The 17,397-nt window shown below is 36.1% G+C and overlaps 2 protein-coding genes across 2 annotated transcripts; both read left to right on the top strand.

Moving 5' to 3' along the window:
* The first annotated feature begins 5,561 nt into the window (after positions 1-5,561).
* LOC140040880 (uncharacterized) lies at positions 5,562-9,237 on the top strand. Its single transcript, XM_072087140.1, has 3 exons — positions 5,562-6,446; positions 6,863-7,886; positions 9,021-9,237. Exons 1-3 carry the CDS (start codon positions 5,562-5,564, stop codon positions 9,176-9,178), a joined length of 2,067 nt encoding a protein of 688 aa, XP_071943241.1. The 3' UTR covers positions 9,179-9,237.
* A 6,093-nt stretch (positions 9,238-15,330) lies between these two features.
* On the top strand, positions 15,331-17,364 carry LOC140040874 (uncharacterized). The gene is made up of 2 exons (XM_072087128.1): positions 15,331-16,042; positions 17,351-17,364. The coding sequence occupies exons 1-2, from the start codon at positions 15,331-15,333 to the stop codon at positions 17,362-17,364; spliced, it is 726 nt and encodes a 241-aa protein (XP_071943229.1).
* Positions 17,365-17,397: the final 33 nt, after the last annotated feature.

Below are 17,397 nucleotides of genomic sequence, written 5' to 3'. Positions count from 1 at the left end.
GACTTCCATTTGAATTTCTTCCCGCAATGTTCACATTCATATGGTGTCTCTCCTGCGTTTGTGCTCAAATGTTTTTTCAAATTCCGATTTCCTTCCTTCTCATGCCCACATTCATATGGTGTCTCTCCTGTGTTTGTCCTCAAATGTTTTTTCAAATTCTGATTTCCTTCCTTCTCATGCTCACATTCATATGGTGTCTTTCCTTTGTTTGTCCTCAAATGCTTGTTCAAATTCCAATTTCCTTCCTTCTTATGCTCACATTCATATGGTGTCTCACCTGTGTTTGTCCTCAAATGTTTGTTCAAATTTCGATTTCCTTCCTTCTCATGCTCACATTCATATGGTGTTTCTCCTGTGTTTGTTCTCAAATGTTTTTTCAAATTCCGATTTCCTTCTTTCCCATGCTCACATTCATATGGTGTCTCTCCTGTGTTTGTGCTCAAATGTTTTTTCAAATTCTGATTTCCTACTTTCTCATGCTCACATTCATATGGTGTCTCTCCTGTGTTTGTGCTCAAATGTTTTTTCAAATTCCTATTTCCTTCCTTCTCATGCTCACATTCATATGGTGTCTCTTCTGTGTTTGTGCTCAAATGTTTGTTCAAATTTCGATTTCCTTCCTTCTCATGCTCACATTCATATGGTGTCTCTGCTGTGTTTGTTCTCAAATGTTTTTTCAAATTCCGATTTCCTTCTTTCTCATGCTCACATTCATATGGTGTCTCTCCTGTGTTTGTGCTCAAATGTTTTTTCAAATTCTGATTTCCTACTTTCTCATGCTCACATTCATATGGTGTCTCTCCTGTGTTTGTGCTCAAATGTTTTTTCAAATTCCTATTTCCTTCCTTCTCATGCTCACATTCATATGGTGTCTCTGCTGTGTTTGTTCTCAAATGTTTTTTCAAATTCCGATTTCCTTCTTTCTCATGCTCACATTCATATGGTGTCTCTCCTGTGTTTGTGCTCAAATGTTTTTTCAAATTCTGATTTCCTACTTTCTCATGCTCACATTCATATGGTGTCTCTCCTGTGTTTGTGCTCAAATGTTTTTTCAAATTCCTATTTCCTTCCTTCTCATGCTCACATTCATATGGTGTCTCTCCTGTGTTTGTGCTCAAATGTTTTTTCAAATTCCGATTTCCTTCCTTCTCATGCTCACATTCATATGGTGTTTCTCCTGTGTTTGTGCTCAAATGTTTTTTCAAATTCCGATTTCCTTCCTTCTCATGCTCACATTCATATGGTGTTTCTCCTGTGTTTGTGCTCAAATGTTTTTTCAAATTCCGATTTCCTTCTTTCCCATGCTCACATTCATATGGTGTCTCACCTGTGTTTGTCCTCAAATGTTTGTTCAAATTTCGATTTCCTTCCTTCTCATGCTCACATTCATATGGTGTCTCACCTGTGTTTGTCCTCAAATGTTTTTTCAAATTCCGATTTCCTTCCCTCTCATGCTCACATTCATATGGTGTCTCTCCTGTGTTTGTCCTCAAATGTTTTTTCAAATTCCGATTTCCTTCCTCCTCATGATCACATTCATATGGTGTCTGGTTATGTAACTTACACTTGTCAATTGTATGTTCACAGAGCTCACATTTTATTTCTTTAGAATGAGTGTGTAATCCTAAATGTTCTTTCAAGTCACTGAATTCCAACTTAACTCCACAGTGTTCACATTTATATTTCATGCTGTATTCTGTAATCTGAAAGAAAATATGTTGTTAAATTAACTAATAATAATAGACTATTCATGGTTTGAGAATTGTTTTCACTGATTTGTTTAAAGATAATATATCCATAAAAAACAACTAAAAAGGCAAAAAGAATGAAACTTTTGTAGGCTAAAAAAATTATAAATAACTATGGAAGAAAACTTCCATAGTTTACAAATTATTTATAATAATACATTACTAAATACAGTACTGTATTATTATTCCAGACAGCAAAAGCAGGTACTGTAACCGAAGCTGAAATAGATGCAGCTTGTGAAGTAAAAATTGACTTTTAATACTATTAGAATACGATTTAGTTTTCCCCACCTGGAATTGTTTTCAAGGCAACAAACCTTTTTACTTATCGTTCATCTAAAAGCTAGAATGCACTTATATTACTTTAAACTTTAAAAATATGTCAATAACTTCATTCCAAAATACAATTAATATGCAAAATTTAAACTTAAAGTTTTCTTTTCTAAAATTGATTTCTATTATTTTTATTAGGCTATCGCTATCTATTGTTATTGTCAAAAATTTCAATTTTTTTGCTCATTTTTTGTTGCATGCAGATCTAAAATACGGCGGTAGCAGTTATGTTGTAAGTTTGCCAGCAGATGCGCGTATATATGTAGTTGTGCAAGAAACTTTGGTTTAATGAAAATATTTTCGCGTAGATTGACTATAAATTGAAAACCAATAAATATTTTTAAATACCACTTGACACATGTATGCTTCATGTCAAGGGTCATCTTCCTGTATCATCAGCAAAATTTTCAACATTGGTATTTTTGTGCGTAAGCACGCTTTGAAAGTTAAAAATGCTCAAAATCAATTTCTAATCAACTTTCTACACGTTTCAGGACATTTTAAGCATTTCAGATGTGCGTTCCGCGCACGCTTTGGCGCACTTAGCCCGTACGCAGCATAGAAAGCCCGTTTTTGTGCTTGAATATTGTTTTTTTATAGTTTTATGATATATTTCTTTCATATTTGATGAATTATGAATGAAAAAATAATGACACACGGGCATATGGCCACACAAATGTAAAATATAGGAATTTTTTCTCTTTCGACACAGTTCGTCACATTCAATAGAGCGCATATCGCATACACGTTATCAATTTCCTTCCAATTTTCAATAACGTTATTACTTAAAACATTCTCCTTCAGACACATTAACTTTATTTTTAATTTGAAAATTTCATCATATTCAAACAATTAAATAAATGTGAGCGGTGTAAAATAAAAACTAACCGTCAACTAAACCGTCTACAATGCCAATACAGTCAACTGTTGACGCTTGTTGAACGATTTTGATCGATGCTATGCTGTTTCAACAATAGTTGTGGTGCAGCTTACTGTAGGTTAAGCCTAATATATAGCATCTGTATGTTACGATGCATTGCGGGATAGCCTAACTCGTCACCGTGACGAGTTCAATTCAAAAAACGAGTATATTTTCTCTATTTATAATTTTGATTACTCTTTTTCTTTACTTTATTATGTTTGTTATATTTCCAATTACTGTACCACTTATTTTAACAAAAACATTTAAACAAATGGATTGTTTTAATATTAAATTTGTGAACGGTATGCATTTTTTTTTATAACAAAGGATTCAACTCCAGGAATATTCACTCAAAGATGGGTGGTAGTGTACCATATGACTAAAACGATGTTGTAGTTCTTTAATTTACTATATATATATATAATAAGGCTGATATAAATACTTATTATATAGTCCGGTATAGGCTCAGGGGGATCAGGGTTTTGCTTGCCCTCCCACTTTTTTTTTTGCTGGGCATACTAACACTACGATTTTTTACTACAGGCCTAGTCAAGCCTTAATAGAAAGAGACTATTCAATTTAAATCGACATTCATTTAGCAAAAGACTTACGAATATATTTTACAAGTCAATAATTATAACCAAAACCATTTATTACTATTAATTATTAGTTCTATTTCGTCATCAGCCTATGTCGCTACGGAGTAGTACGAGAGAGTACCGCGCATGTGTAATGTATGCCAGTTGTACCCTTTCATGTACATGCTGCTAGTCATTTTCACTTATCAGATAGAAGAATAAATTTCCAAACTACAGTTTTCAAAGTTTTTGTAGAATTTCCATCTAGACTGGTCAATTCAGATAAGTATATAGACACTACAGACCGTTTTTTAGAACAGGTTATTTCTTGTTTTCTCTATGGAGAACAGTGATTACATTTCTACTAGGCCTAGGTCAAGCGAGGGTTTTCCCGCCGGCGCGCTTCCTGCTGTAGTAGGCGATGAAGAGACGGATCCCGAAGAGACCCCGCCGCTATCGCCAACAGCGAAAGGCTCATCGCTTGTAAATGTGTTAGCTGCAATGCAGCGTAGTATGACAGAGACTAATACACTGTTGGGCGATCTTAGTAGAGCCAAGCCTATTCAATTGTCTTCAAATGAAGCAATTAACACACCAGCTTCACAGGAAGCATACACACTAGCTTCACAGGAAGCATACACTCCAGCTTCACAGGAAGCATCAAATACTGCACATGCAGCACATACCTCTAATGATAACTCAAATAATCACCCCATATCGGAGGATGAGGCCTTGAGCATATTCGGAGGGGATGATTTTGAAGAGGCTGAAGAGGTGGAGGAGGAAAATGTAGACTCCATCCTTAATCTAATAGATTCGTCCCTATGTATTGACAACACTGTTGGGCCTGACATATCGGAAAAAATCGCAAAGATAATAAATGCTAAATTTGAATCTGCACTGAGTCTAGATAAGCGCAAGGCTATCATTGAGAGATATAAGATACTGGGTAATCTAAAAGAAGTATATGTACCAAAAGTAAATGACCAAATTTGGAATGAACTGAAGTCTTTTAATAAACAAAGGGATCTGCGTGTAGCAGCCCTACAGGACTCAGTTGTAAAGGCCACAAGTGCCATTGCTATTTGTATCGAAGATATGCTTAAGGCGAAAGAATCCAAAAAGGCTCCTGATTATAAGCTAACAGCTACCCGCCTGTTTGACTCTGTAGCCCTCTTGGGTTTTGTCAACAAAGAGTTATCGTATAAAAGGAGGGACACATTAAGACCGCTACTAAGCACAGACCTCAAAAATGCATGTTTAAGAACAAACAAACCTGAAAGAATGCTATTTGGCAATGACTTAAAACAGGTTATGACTGATTCAAAACTGGAAGGGAGGATTATGAAAAACCAGGGACAAGTAGGCAGATATGCCCCATACACTACACAGAGAAGACCTTTTTTACCTCAGAGAGGGTACAACCCTCAGACATATTGACAAAACTATCAACAAAACCAGGTAAATCCCCACGCCAGCGGACAAAGGGGACAGTCCGGACAGTACCAGGGAAAAAGAGGCAGGATGTTCAAGAATTACCGACGATAGATTCACAGGTAAAGGCACACTCTGAGTTAAATGATCTTAAACGATACTTAGACTATCGAGTAGAACATTTTGTTGGTGGCCAATTGAAAAAATTTATAGAAAAATGGCAAGAACTAACTTCTGACCATACAATCCTAAATTCAGTGAAGGGTGAAATATATACAATTTTTAAGTCCTCCACCACCAACCATTACATGTCCATCAAATTTTATTGCAAAGAATCACATCAACTTAGTAGAACATGAAATACAGACACTGTTAACTAAACGTGTACTGGTTAAATGTGCATATGAACCAGGGGAATATGTATCTCCAATTTTTTCAGTTCCTAAGAAAGATAATAGGGTACGCATAATCTTAAATTTAAAATCACTAAACAAATATATTGAATATAAACACTTTAAAATGGACACAATCAATACCGCATGAAGTATGATAATGAAGAATTGTTGGATGGCCTCTATTGACTTTAAAAAGGATGCATATTATAGTGTGGGAATACACAAGGATTCTCAGAAGTATCTAAAATTTCACTATCAGGGAGAACTTTATAAATTTACAGCATATCCAAATGGTCTTTCCTTTTGCCCACGAACATTCACCAAACTATTAAAACCACCACTTAGTTTTCTGAGAAAGTCGAGAGGACATATTTTATGTGCCTATATTGATGATTTACTATTAATAGGATCCACATACAAGAGATGCGTTGATACTATTATGGAAACAATAAAGATGTTTGATAGTTTAGGTTTTGTCATACATCCTGAAAAATCAGTTTTTATACCTACACAAAGTATCACATTCTTAGGTTTTAATATTAATTCAGGTAATATGAAAATTACTTTGACAAGTCCAAAAATTGATCGACTTACTAACTGTATTACCAGGATATTGGCAACACCTACTCCAACAATTCGAAAGATAGCACAGATTATTGGGTATATCGTGTCAAGCTTCCCTGCTGTACAATATGGTAAATGCCATTATCGGGCAGTGGAGAGGGATAAGATTAATGCTTTAAAGACAGCCAGAGGAAATTTCGACTCTAAAATGTGTTTGTCATCCTCGGCTATTGAGGATCTACAATGGTGGCTGATAAACCTACCACAATGTTTTAATGTAATTGGACATTTAGCAACTGATTTAACTATTTACACAGACGCCTCTCTTTCTGGTTGGGGGGCAGCAATGGGTGAAGCCGCTACAGGTGGTCATTGGACAGTAAATGAGAGAAAATACCATATAAATTATTTAGAGCTATTAGCTGCATATTTTGGCCTGACATCCTTTTCCAAACAAGTTCTAGGTAAACAGGTAAAGCTCATGATTGACAATACTACTGCTGTTTCCATTATAAATAATATGGGAACATGTCACAGTGATCCTTGTAATGATCATATTACACGGACAATTTGGGCATTTTGTGAAAGTAATAATATTTGGATTACTGCAGCCCACATACCAGGAGTGCTTAATGTTACTGCTGATTTTGAATCTCGAAGACAGAATATAGATACAGAATGGATGCTAAATTCTAAAACTTTATGTGAGGTTCTAACGAAACTTAATGTTCTACCCACAATTGATTTATTTGCATCAAGACTAAATAAACAATTTGATAAATACATCTCTTACAGGCAAGATCCATATGCAACAGATATTGATGCATTTACTATATCATGGCAAAATATATTATTCTATTGCTTTCCCCCTTTTAATTGTGTTCTCAGGGTTATACAGAAAATAATACAAGACAAGGCGCAGGGAATTCTAGTAGTACCAGATTGGCCATCCCAATCGTGGTACCCCATGCTGCTGGGGATACTCAAGGAAGCAACACAAATTCAACCGGCACCAGACCTTCTGGTGATGCCAGCACAACCGGGCTTGACTCATCCTCTACACAAGAAACTACGACTGCTCATATGTCATGTATCAGGAGAAGCTTATTATCAAAGGGATTTACCTCAGGCACAATAGAGATCATACTAGCATCGTGGCGAGCAGGAACAAAGGTTCAATATCAAACTATGGCTAACAGATGGTTTGAATTTTGTGAGAGAAAAAATTGTGACATTATTTCACCACATGTGACATTACCACTTGAGTTTTTATCAGATATGTTTAATTCAGGTTTATCGTACAGTTCTATTAATACTGCTAGAAGTATGCTGTCTTCTCTTTTTGCTGTAGGTCAAGAGTATGCATCTTTTGGTCAATTACCTATTGTGAAACGCTTTATGAAGGGTATTTTTGAATTAAGACCATCTTTACTAAGGTACAGTTGGAATGTCAATGTTGCCCTAGATTACATCAGAGGGCAACCATCAATCCAAGAATCATCGCTGAAAGAAATATCACAAAGATTGGCGTTCTTATTGTGTCTTTTAAGTGGTCAAAGGTGCCAGACGATATTAAATCTCTCGATTGCAAATATGGAAAAGAGTGATCATAAAATTGTTTTCTATGTAACTGAAAAATTAAAGCATACACGGGTTGGCTCACATCAAAAGCCATTGGAATTCAATGCGTTTCCATCTGACAAAAAATTATGCATTGTGTTTTTGTTGACAGAATATCTTTCACGTACAAGTGTTTTTCGCCAGGATAAGGCACAGCTACTGTTAAGTTACATTTCCCCACATAAGCCGATTTCAAAGGATACAGTGTCCCACTGGGTAAAGAAATTCATGTGTAATGCAGGTATACAGGGATGTCACCAGCTTTTTGGAGTGCCGGTCGGAAAATTTTTTAGCGAAACATAAAGAATTATGAAAATAAATAACAACAAATTGCGTCAGGTCTAGGCCTAACCTTGTACCACCGGGGAGTCGCCGTTATTATTCGCGAAAACAAAAAAACGCTTACGAAATGAATAGCAATAGATCGCGTCAGGCTTAGGCCTAGCCTTGTAGACACTACGACCACTAGGCCTAGCCAAGGCTTAGATAGATGCCCCAAAATCTGAATTCCACAAAAACAGGCGCTTCCTTATTTAGGCCTAATCCCTAATCAAATACTGTAGATAAATTATTAGCCTAGACCTTACTACTTGTTGCTCGATATAATGTTCGTGTTCTTTTGCGCGAGAGTTTTTTAGCGTATTAGCGAATTCCGGATTTTTTGTTTCACAACTGTGCGGCAAGCATGTAGTGCATGGCCGGCAAGAACAGACACGTGTTTATGGGTTAACTGAAGTTCAGCAACCTGAAGTTATCCCAGGGACGTGTAATTATTGTACCATGCTCGGCGATCATAAACGAACGAACTTGCCCGGTCTCACTGAACCATGCGCATGTTTTTTAATTTTTTTTAATAGTTCGTAGAGTACAAAAATGTAAAACTAGTAACATAATATAATTAAAGCAGGGTGACAAAACATTCAGCAATTAAAAATGATTTTGTTTGGGTCTATGTAGTTGTACATTTTTAATTACTGCGTACTTGTTTGTATTTTTAATCTGTGCAAAATAAAACGCTTGAATGGTCGCTATGTGAACTTTAAACTTGTAGTTGTACACTGTGCTGTGTAGCACGTTGTTCGCCATGACTCACAAGCTGTAACAATGAATACCAGGGCAGGGTAGGCCTGGTATTGTGTTACAAATAAAGTAACGTACGGAAACATTTGCTGTAGTCTTTTGTCTTATCTATATGAGGCTAGCTTGTCTGTTATTAACGATGTGCTAGGTAAAATGTTTTAGTACGAATTTTAGTTAGGCCTAGGCCTAATATAAATATCGTAAATGATTAATAAATAATAGTGGTGGTCGGCAGCCTGTAAATCCTGGTCGGAAATGTTGAGTGCTGATCGGGGCCGACCAGCGCGGTGACATCCCTGGGTATAGATACAGTCCAATATAAGCCCCAGTACCAGATCAGTCTCAGCTTCTCATCTTCTAAATAAAAATGTTGATCTAAACAACATCATGAAGTCAGCTGGTTGGGCTAAGGAGGAAACTTTTCAGAAATATTATAATCGTATAGCACCTCCTACTTTTAATTATGGTACTGCAGTTCTTGAGTCATGCTCAAGCGAGAAATGAAGTGTTATTGAAACCATGTTTGCATTGTTTAAAGTTAATGTTTCTTATAGTTACTATCCAAGGGTATGTTTTACAGTGTTATAATACCTGAATGTTATTTTTCCTGTAAGCAGTGTATAATACAGGAAATACAGTGATTTCAGTTAGTTATTTACAGACTAAAGTACCGTACTACATAGTTTTGTGGTAATAAAGTGTTTTCTATTGAAAGAATGTAAACGACTTGAATGACTGTTAATTTGTTTATTGTGTTTTTCCACCGTTTTGCGAATACTGGCTCACTGTGCTCTAAAGTCTCGTACTACTCCGTAGCGACATAGGATGATGACGAAATAGAATTGAAAATTAAACGAGACTTACCTGTAAGTTGAAGTTTAATTGTAATTCTATGAGTCATCAGCCGGGAGTGGAGGAGTTGTACGCCCTCCCTTACGTAGGTTTGGCCCTGACCCAGACTCCTCCACTCTCCTCACTGAGCCTGTATTCTGCTCTAAAGACTGGCATACGCATGCGCGGTACTCTCTCGTACAACTCCTCCACTCCCGGCTGATGACTCATAGAATTACAATTAAACTTCAACTTACAGGTAAGTCTCGTTTAATTTTCAATTTTACGCTTAAAAATACAAATTTGAACTACCAAACACCAAGACGTTTGGATCTTTTAAAAAGAACTTATGGAACGCGCAGGAAGGAAGGATGTATCACCTAGCGCGTGCGTGTACGTCGTGTAGGCCTACTTCACGCAGTCAGTTAGTCTAAAGTGGATGCACGAGTTTATGACAGGCTCTTTTTAACGATAACAGCAGGGAGTTGCCGTATTATCTGTGGTGGGTGTGTGCGAGTGTGTCGTGGTAGGCCGCAATGAACTTTTGTTTTTATTTCAATACTTTCGTCCGTATGTCTGGCAGTGTCACATTCTTCAAAAATTGCATATGGCGCTCTATATAGACTAGTGAAGAAATTACACCAAATTATATAGTCCAGAAACACGATTTATGGCCATCTAGAGAAAAAAAATCTGTTCCACTAAACAATTTAAAGACCCCTTCCCTGCAATTTTGGACGTTTTATGGTAAATTATGATAAAAAGTGAGAAACAATGCACTACCTAAGTACCTCGCGGCGATCGACCTCTCGTGGACGGTCTTAGGCCTAGCCTAGCTAGGCTTAGTTTTGTAGGCCTAGCTGGTAAACATCGATAACGTACGAACATCATACGCTAGCTATATACCTAGCCTGACGTTGTATAGTTGCTGCATTAATTGTCTTTCTATTTTTGCCAGACTCCGTTGATACAAATTGGGGAAAACCCGGTATTTTCGCTGAAAAGTTAGGAGTCTTCCATTTGTTTTGGCTTCACGATCGATCGAAAAGTGGGCGAATTACAGGTGAAAAACAAAAATATCAATCCGCGCGCAATGCATTTTGGGATTTATAGCGGGCCGCTATAATTATTAGAATCGATTTATTTTTCACATTTTTAACCGTTTAAAGACAAAAAAAGTTATTGCAATAGGACCATATAGTATTATTTTTACATTAAATATAGTTTGTGATCTTAAATTAGATCTAAAAAACGTAGGGAATGGGGCTTTAAACAATCCACCCAGCCATCAAACCGTTTTAATCTCATGAATGATTTACGATTTTTCTGCCTGAGACGTCCAGTAATAGAAATTTCGTCAGCGGCGCTCCATATTACTAATAATAGCCATAGATAATCATATTATATTTTCCTGAAACTGAAAGTCCAGCGGTGCAGCGACCGAATACGTAACACCACGACCGATTTGAATCGCGACCTAACTGTACAGTAGCACTGATCGGTTATCATGTTACTACTATACTAGCGAAATTCTAGCTGCTAGGTAGTAAATTAATTACTTAACCATTGAGTAATATCACTTCATGAAATAACATGCCTAGGAGGCCTACCTAGAAGCACTGTATAGTAACTAGCCTAGCTTCCTTAACTTAAATATTCATCAATCATTAGTATTGTAAGTACAGTACCTATCTTTACAGTGAAATCAAACACTATCTTTGGTGAAATCAACCCGTTGAAATGTGTATGTCACATGTGTCTCTACTATTCTCCTCCAACCATGTGTCGTGTCGTGTGGCGTGGTGTGTGTACTCGACCGAAAGAGCATAGGCCTACTATTATATCTTGCAAACATGAGGCGTCAATGGAATAATTAATCAACGTCAACCGAATACTACTAGTAGTAGATTTAAATGAAATTATAGTAAGATTCAAAGAGTTTCTTCATTTGAATAATTTATTCTGTTCATATAATTTTCGTTTTGTAGGAGCCTATCTTTAGTTCTTTACAATTCCATGCATTTGCATTGTTCGCAACCTGGAATGGCACACTTGAAACAATGAAAAAAGAGCCACTGTGCCTGTCGTACTACAAGAAGTAAATCCAAAAAGTAATTTACTAAACAAAATAAACTCAACACTTTCGTTCATTTTACTAGAAGATGGCATATCTCTAGAAGACACCTTTGCAAGGAAAAATCGAAAAGTGCTCGGAGACCAGGACGACCAAAGTCAAGATGCTTTGATAGAATAAAAATTGGACAACCTACTCATATAATATATCAACTTACTGAAGACCGACCAAGTTGGCGATCCGTCTCAATTCATTGTCACTAGCCGTCAGCCATCGGAAAAACATTTCTTCTATGTTATAGCCTAATTATTTAAAAAAAATCTAGTTTAGGCCTCATTCTTTTTTCAATTATAGGCCTACGCCTTTTATTGTTTTAAATTAAGAAATTTTATAAAAATGTCTTTAGGCCTATTTATGAAAATGTTATTTCTTAAGGTTTAATGCAAGCTTGCAAATGAAAATAACAATTTCTACTGAGTGATCAGTGATGAATATTGTAACTTTAAATTTAAGTAGCAAATAAAGAATAACTTTGCCTTTGCATCATATACCAAATTAAATATAATTAAAATAGCAATAACGACATAACTTAAGTGTGCCTGTGTTGTCTTTTGTGTAATATATTTTAACACATTTAGCTATCGTAAAGAAAAATCGGTGCGATTAGTAAAGGCAAATAGAGAATGGTATTGGACATCTTCAATTTATTGTAGTAGATGGTTAAGCGTTACAGCCACAAAATTAGAACAATAAATAATAAAAACCAAAGCTATATACAATAGAACGAAAATGAATCATTTTGTGTGGTTTAAGTCCAACACTTCACAACAACATAACTTAACAAATACAGTACGGTACATAACATACCAGTATTGAAATTGTTTGCGATTTCATACAGTACACACTGTACGGTAGAACTTGTACTGTTTTGTGATTGGCCAAAACTACTGTTGCTCAAAAATGGGCAAACAAAAAAGAAGCAGATATTAAAGAAAACGATTTGATATAGTAATACAACGTACAGTATTCACATTGTATGATAAAATTGACACTTATTAACAAGCAGTATTATTCGTTTAAAACCTATGTCATAACATCAACCTCCTAAAAATGATGTAAAATTCATAGATGTTCTTTCCTACAAGAAATCAATCAAGGCCAATCAAATTAAAACTTATTTAATACAAGAAAAATACTTTTAATGGAAAAAATAAATAACGCTCAATTTCTTCTGTTATTCTAAAATGCACTGGTATCTTAATATTATTCGCTGTAAAATTAAAATAGAGAGACATTACACATTGTGTACACAATGTTCGGCTCTCCTGTGTGTATTCTCACATGTTATTTAAAATGTATGCAAGTTATAAATGTTACCATGCGATGTCTCTTCTGTGCGTAAGTTAAACATATCATTGCAATTGGATTTGATAATATAATCTTCCCATTCATCCCCTATTGTGTGTCTTTCCAAATGCATTTGGAAGCACCTTTTATCTTGTTATTTCACTCCACAATATTCGCATTTATACCGTGGCTCTCCATGTGTTTTCAAATGTGATTTTAATCCTTAATTTTTTTAAATGTCTTCCCACATTGTTCACATTCATATGGTCTCTCTTCTCTGTGAATTCCCAAATGTTTTTTTAATATTCCATTAGAGGCACATTTCCTCCCACATTGCTCACATTCATATGGTAAGTTTCCTGTGTGTAATTTCAAATGTGAGTTTAAAGACCCATTAGACTTAAATTTCTTTGTACCAAATATACATTCACATGGTGTCTCTTCTGTATGTAGTCTAAAATGATCTTTCAAATTTGCATTAGCTTTGAATTTCTTACCACATTGTTCACATTCAAATGGCGTCTCTCACGTGTGAGATCTAACGTGTACTTTTAATTCTCCACTTTGTTTAAATTTCTTCCACAATGTTCACATTCATATGGTGTTTCTCCTGTGTGTACTCTCAAATGTTTATTCAAATTCTGACTGCAGCTAAATTTCTTCCTACAATGTTCACATTCATATGGTGTTTCTCCTGTGTGAATTCTCAAATGTTTTTTGAAATTAGCTTTCTGTTTAAATTTTTTTCCACAATGTTCACATTTATATGGTGTCTCGCTTGTGTGTATTTTCAAATGTTTATTTAAAACATCAATTTTGTTAAATTGCATTCCACAATGTTCACATTCATACGAAGTTTCTTCATCGGTGCATATTCCTAAATTCTCATTTTCTTTATTCCCAAAATTTTCAAATGAAGTTTCTTCGGTGGTGTGTATTTCCAAATTCTCAATTTCTTTTCGTTTTTGATCATGTAGTTGAAAATGCTCGTAGTCTTCACATTTTAACTCTTTAAAATGCACATGTATTCCTAAATGTTCCTTCAAATCACTTAACTCAAATTTATCTCCACAGTGTTCACATTTGTACTTCATGTTGGTTTTCCTATTTTTTACTTGATCGATTAGTTTTTGTTTATCAATAAAGTCAAATTTCAATCGTCATTCTCCACATATATCTAAAATAAAAATTTGAAAGAAAAAGAATATAAAAAGAATAGAAATAATAAACCCTGTATTTTTCAGTACACGTACTGGTACACGTGGATCAAAATGGAAAAGTTCCCATTAGTACATTTAACCAGGGAGATGTAACAACATCCACCAGTCGCCTGAGGTAAAGCTGTGCAGAAAGAATCGAAGAACGGACGCAGTGGGTAACTTTTCACGTCATGGATCCAGAAGGAAGGGGAAGCCCCACACCCCTCAATTTTAATGTAAAATATTGGACACTTCACTTCATTTTACAACTTTTATATCCTGCCTTCTGGTTCCGCTATTATTTAAAAATTGGAATAATTTATATTTAAATTGAAAATGTATAGGGAATCGGAAAACCTGTTTCTAATTTATACAGTACTGTTTAGTTCTCGTATCGTCGTAAGAAACATGGTCCAAATACATACATGTAACATTATACACCGTGATTCCCTCAATTGAAAGAAATAGTGAATAAATCTAAAATATTTAAACGTGTACGAATCATAAAAAACTCCTCTTTTCCTTTGCTAATACACAGTCCCTCAATTGAGTACCTCAATGTTTATGCTGCTAATAGTATTTAGAATGTTGAACACAAGTAAACTTTTCAAAAAGTAAGGAGAAAAAGAAAACAACAGAAATGAGTGTAGAGTATAGACAATTTAGGCAAACACAACAATTCGTAAAAACTTGGAAGGGCAACAATTAATGTATAAAAGTTTAAACGTGGCAACCCTAACTACCTACCTAATTATCGTCTCTCATCAGTCATCCACTTGCTGCCTATTAATGGAATGGGAGGAAAAGAAGTCTTCAGCAAGACCGGCAGGACATGTAATTGGCTGAGACTGTATATGCAAATTAGATTATTTTAAAGAATTTCATTTAGCTTCGATTTTGTATAGATGACAAATTTCGTTTTTGTAAAAGCACAAGTTAACGGAGTACTTACTCGAACGTTTCGATCTCTATCAGAGATCCTTCTCAACTGACTGCGGAGTGTTAATGCAGCTTGGTCATTCTTGACGTCATCTGTTGATGACGTTGTACGCCTCCAGTTGTAGGTTGTTTCAAATTTAACCCCCAAAGAACGAAAGGCCATAAACAACTTGAAGAAAGATAAATCTATTCTTATTCTCCCAGCGGATAAAGGTAGATCTACTGTCATCCTAAATACTAATGATTACAAAGATAAAGTGGGAACCATGGTGAGCGACACTAATGTTTACGAACTGCTAAAACGTAATCCAACACAAAACTATAAACGAAAAGTGGTCAACATCATAGGCAGGTTGTTCAAAGAAAAGAAAATCAACTACAGAGAGAAAGAATGGCTGTTTCCCACGGCTGAAATTGTACCTAGGTTGTATTGTCTTCCGAAGATACATAAACCAAATTGGCCATTAAGACCTATAGTAGATAACATCAACACCGTTTTTTACACCGTTGCACAATTCCTCACCAAAATCCTGGGTCCGCTTGTCGGAAACACAGAACATCATGTAACTTACTCAGGAGAGTTGGCGAGTGAACTAAAAGAAATAATAGTCAAACCAAGTGAAACATTTGTCTCGTTTGACGTAGTATCTCTGTTTACAAAAACACCAGTAGAAGAGGCCCTCAAAGTGGTCGAAAATCGCCTAACAACAGATCCGACACTTCTGGATAGAACTAAACTAGATGTGACAGACATAATGGAGCTGCTCGGTTTAATTGTGAACAAAACCTATTTCTCGTTCAATGGTAACATTTATAGGCAAATACAAGGCATTGCTATGGGAAGCCCAATAAGTCCTATATTGGCGAACTTGTATCTAGAGTGGCTCGAACATCAAGCCATAAACACGGCACCCACTAACATCAAGCCTGTGTATTGGAAACGATACGTTGATGATGTATTAGCTATCATCCCCATAGGTACAGTACATACATTTAACACACATCTTAATAACATCGATATAACTGACAATATAAAGTTCACCACAGAATCGATGACAAACAACACAATACCTTTCCTGGACATGCTCATCACACTCAATGACAATGGAACAGTTACCACCTCAGTCTATCGGAAGCCCACTCACACAGACCAATATTTACATTTCAACTCACATCATCCACTCGAACACAAACTGGGGCTTATAAACACGCTTGTGGACAGAGCTGAGAAGGTAGTGGGAGATATGGATTTGAGGAAAGTTGAGATGGATAACATCAAGAAAGCGTTACACAACTGCCAGTATCCAGAGTGGTCCTTCCAGAGAGTTATGGAAAACCGAAAAAGAAAAAAGAACAAAGGACACGAACCACAGAAGGAAAAGATCAAGATGCGAGGTAGCATAGGAATCCCCTATGTAAAAGGAATGGCAGAAAGAATACGACGCACTCTCTCCTATCACAATGTCGGAACCTATTTCCTACCCCAAAATAAAATCAAGAATAGCCTCGTCCACCCAAAAGATAAAATCGAGAAGATGGATACATGTGGAGTAATCTACGAAGTCACCTGCCGCAACTGTCCACAAGTTTACATTGGGGAAACAGGGAGGGCATTACAAACACGAATTAATGATCACAAAAAAGATGTTACAACAAACACGGGGGGAGTAATGACTAGGGCCTCCAGAACATCCACATCTTCGATCATACACAAATCTGCCATTACAGAACATGTCATAAAACACAATCATGTACCGAACTGGGAGGCTACCATCTTAACCAAAGAGCCTAAACGCAAAGACAGACAGATTAGAGAATCATTACATATAAGGAGAAATAAAGAGAAGACCATGAACCGGGACACTGGAGCCCACGAACTCTCGCATTTGTACAATGATTTGATAGACACATCACCTGGCCGAGCCCCGCACAACCTCCAACCTACAACCGGAGGCGTACAACGTCATCAACAGATGACGTCAAGAATGACCAAGCTGCATTAACACTCCGCAGTCAGTTGAGAAGGATCTCTGATAGAGATCGAAACGTTCGAGTAAGTACTCCGTTAACTTGTGCTTTTACAAAAACGAAATTTGTCATCTATAGATTATTTTACTAATTGATTGTAATGCACCCACCGGGACAATAACATAAAACAATTGTTAGAGTGGCGTGGCGATGAAGTTGGGTGGACTTGATTGAACACTACAATAGAAATTGCATAATACAGTAGGATACACGCCTTTATAATACTTTTGAAAAAAATATTTGTGTATAATTGTAAAGGTTGTGTTAATTGACTATTATATATTAAGTCAATTTGTTTTGAAACA

Source organism: Antedon mediterranea, chromosome 1 (assembly GCF_964355755.1).
Source record: "Antedon mediterranea chromosome 1, ecAntMedi1.1, whole genome shotgun sequence".
Taxonomy (NCBI): Eukaryota; Metazoa; Echinodermata; class Crinoidea; order Comatulida; family Antedonidae; genus Antedon; species Antedon mediterranea.
Note: the sequence above shows the minus strand (reverse complement) of the source record. Positions and strands in the feature narration are given on the sequence as shown.

What these genes read in the sequence shown, in the direction of transcription:
- LOC140040874 (XM_072087128.1), top strand. Translation starts at nt 15,331, where the DNA reads ATGGTGAGCGACACTAATGTTTACGAACTGCTAAAACGTAATCCAACA.
- LOC140040880 (XM_072087140.1), top strand. Translation starts at nt 5,562, where the DNA reads ATGATAATGAAGAATTGTTGGATGGCCTCTATTGACTTTAAAAAGGAT. An exon ending in AACAAGTTCTAGGTAAACAG is followed by an intron (nt 6,447 to 6,862) that starts GTAAAGCTCATG and finishes TTGTGTTCTCAG; the next exon opens with GGTTATACAGAAAATAATAC. An exon ending in GCCGGTCGGAAAATTTTTTA is followed by an intron (nt 7,887 to 9,020) that starts GCGAAACATAAA and finishes GATCAGTCTCAG; the next exon opens with CTTCTCATCTTCTAAATAAA.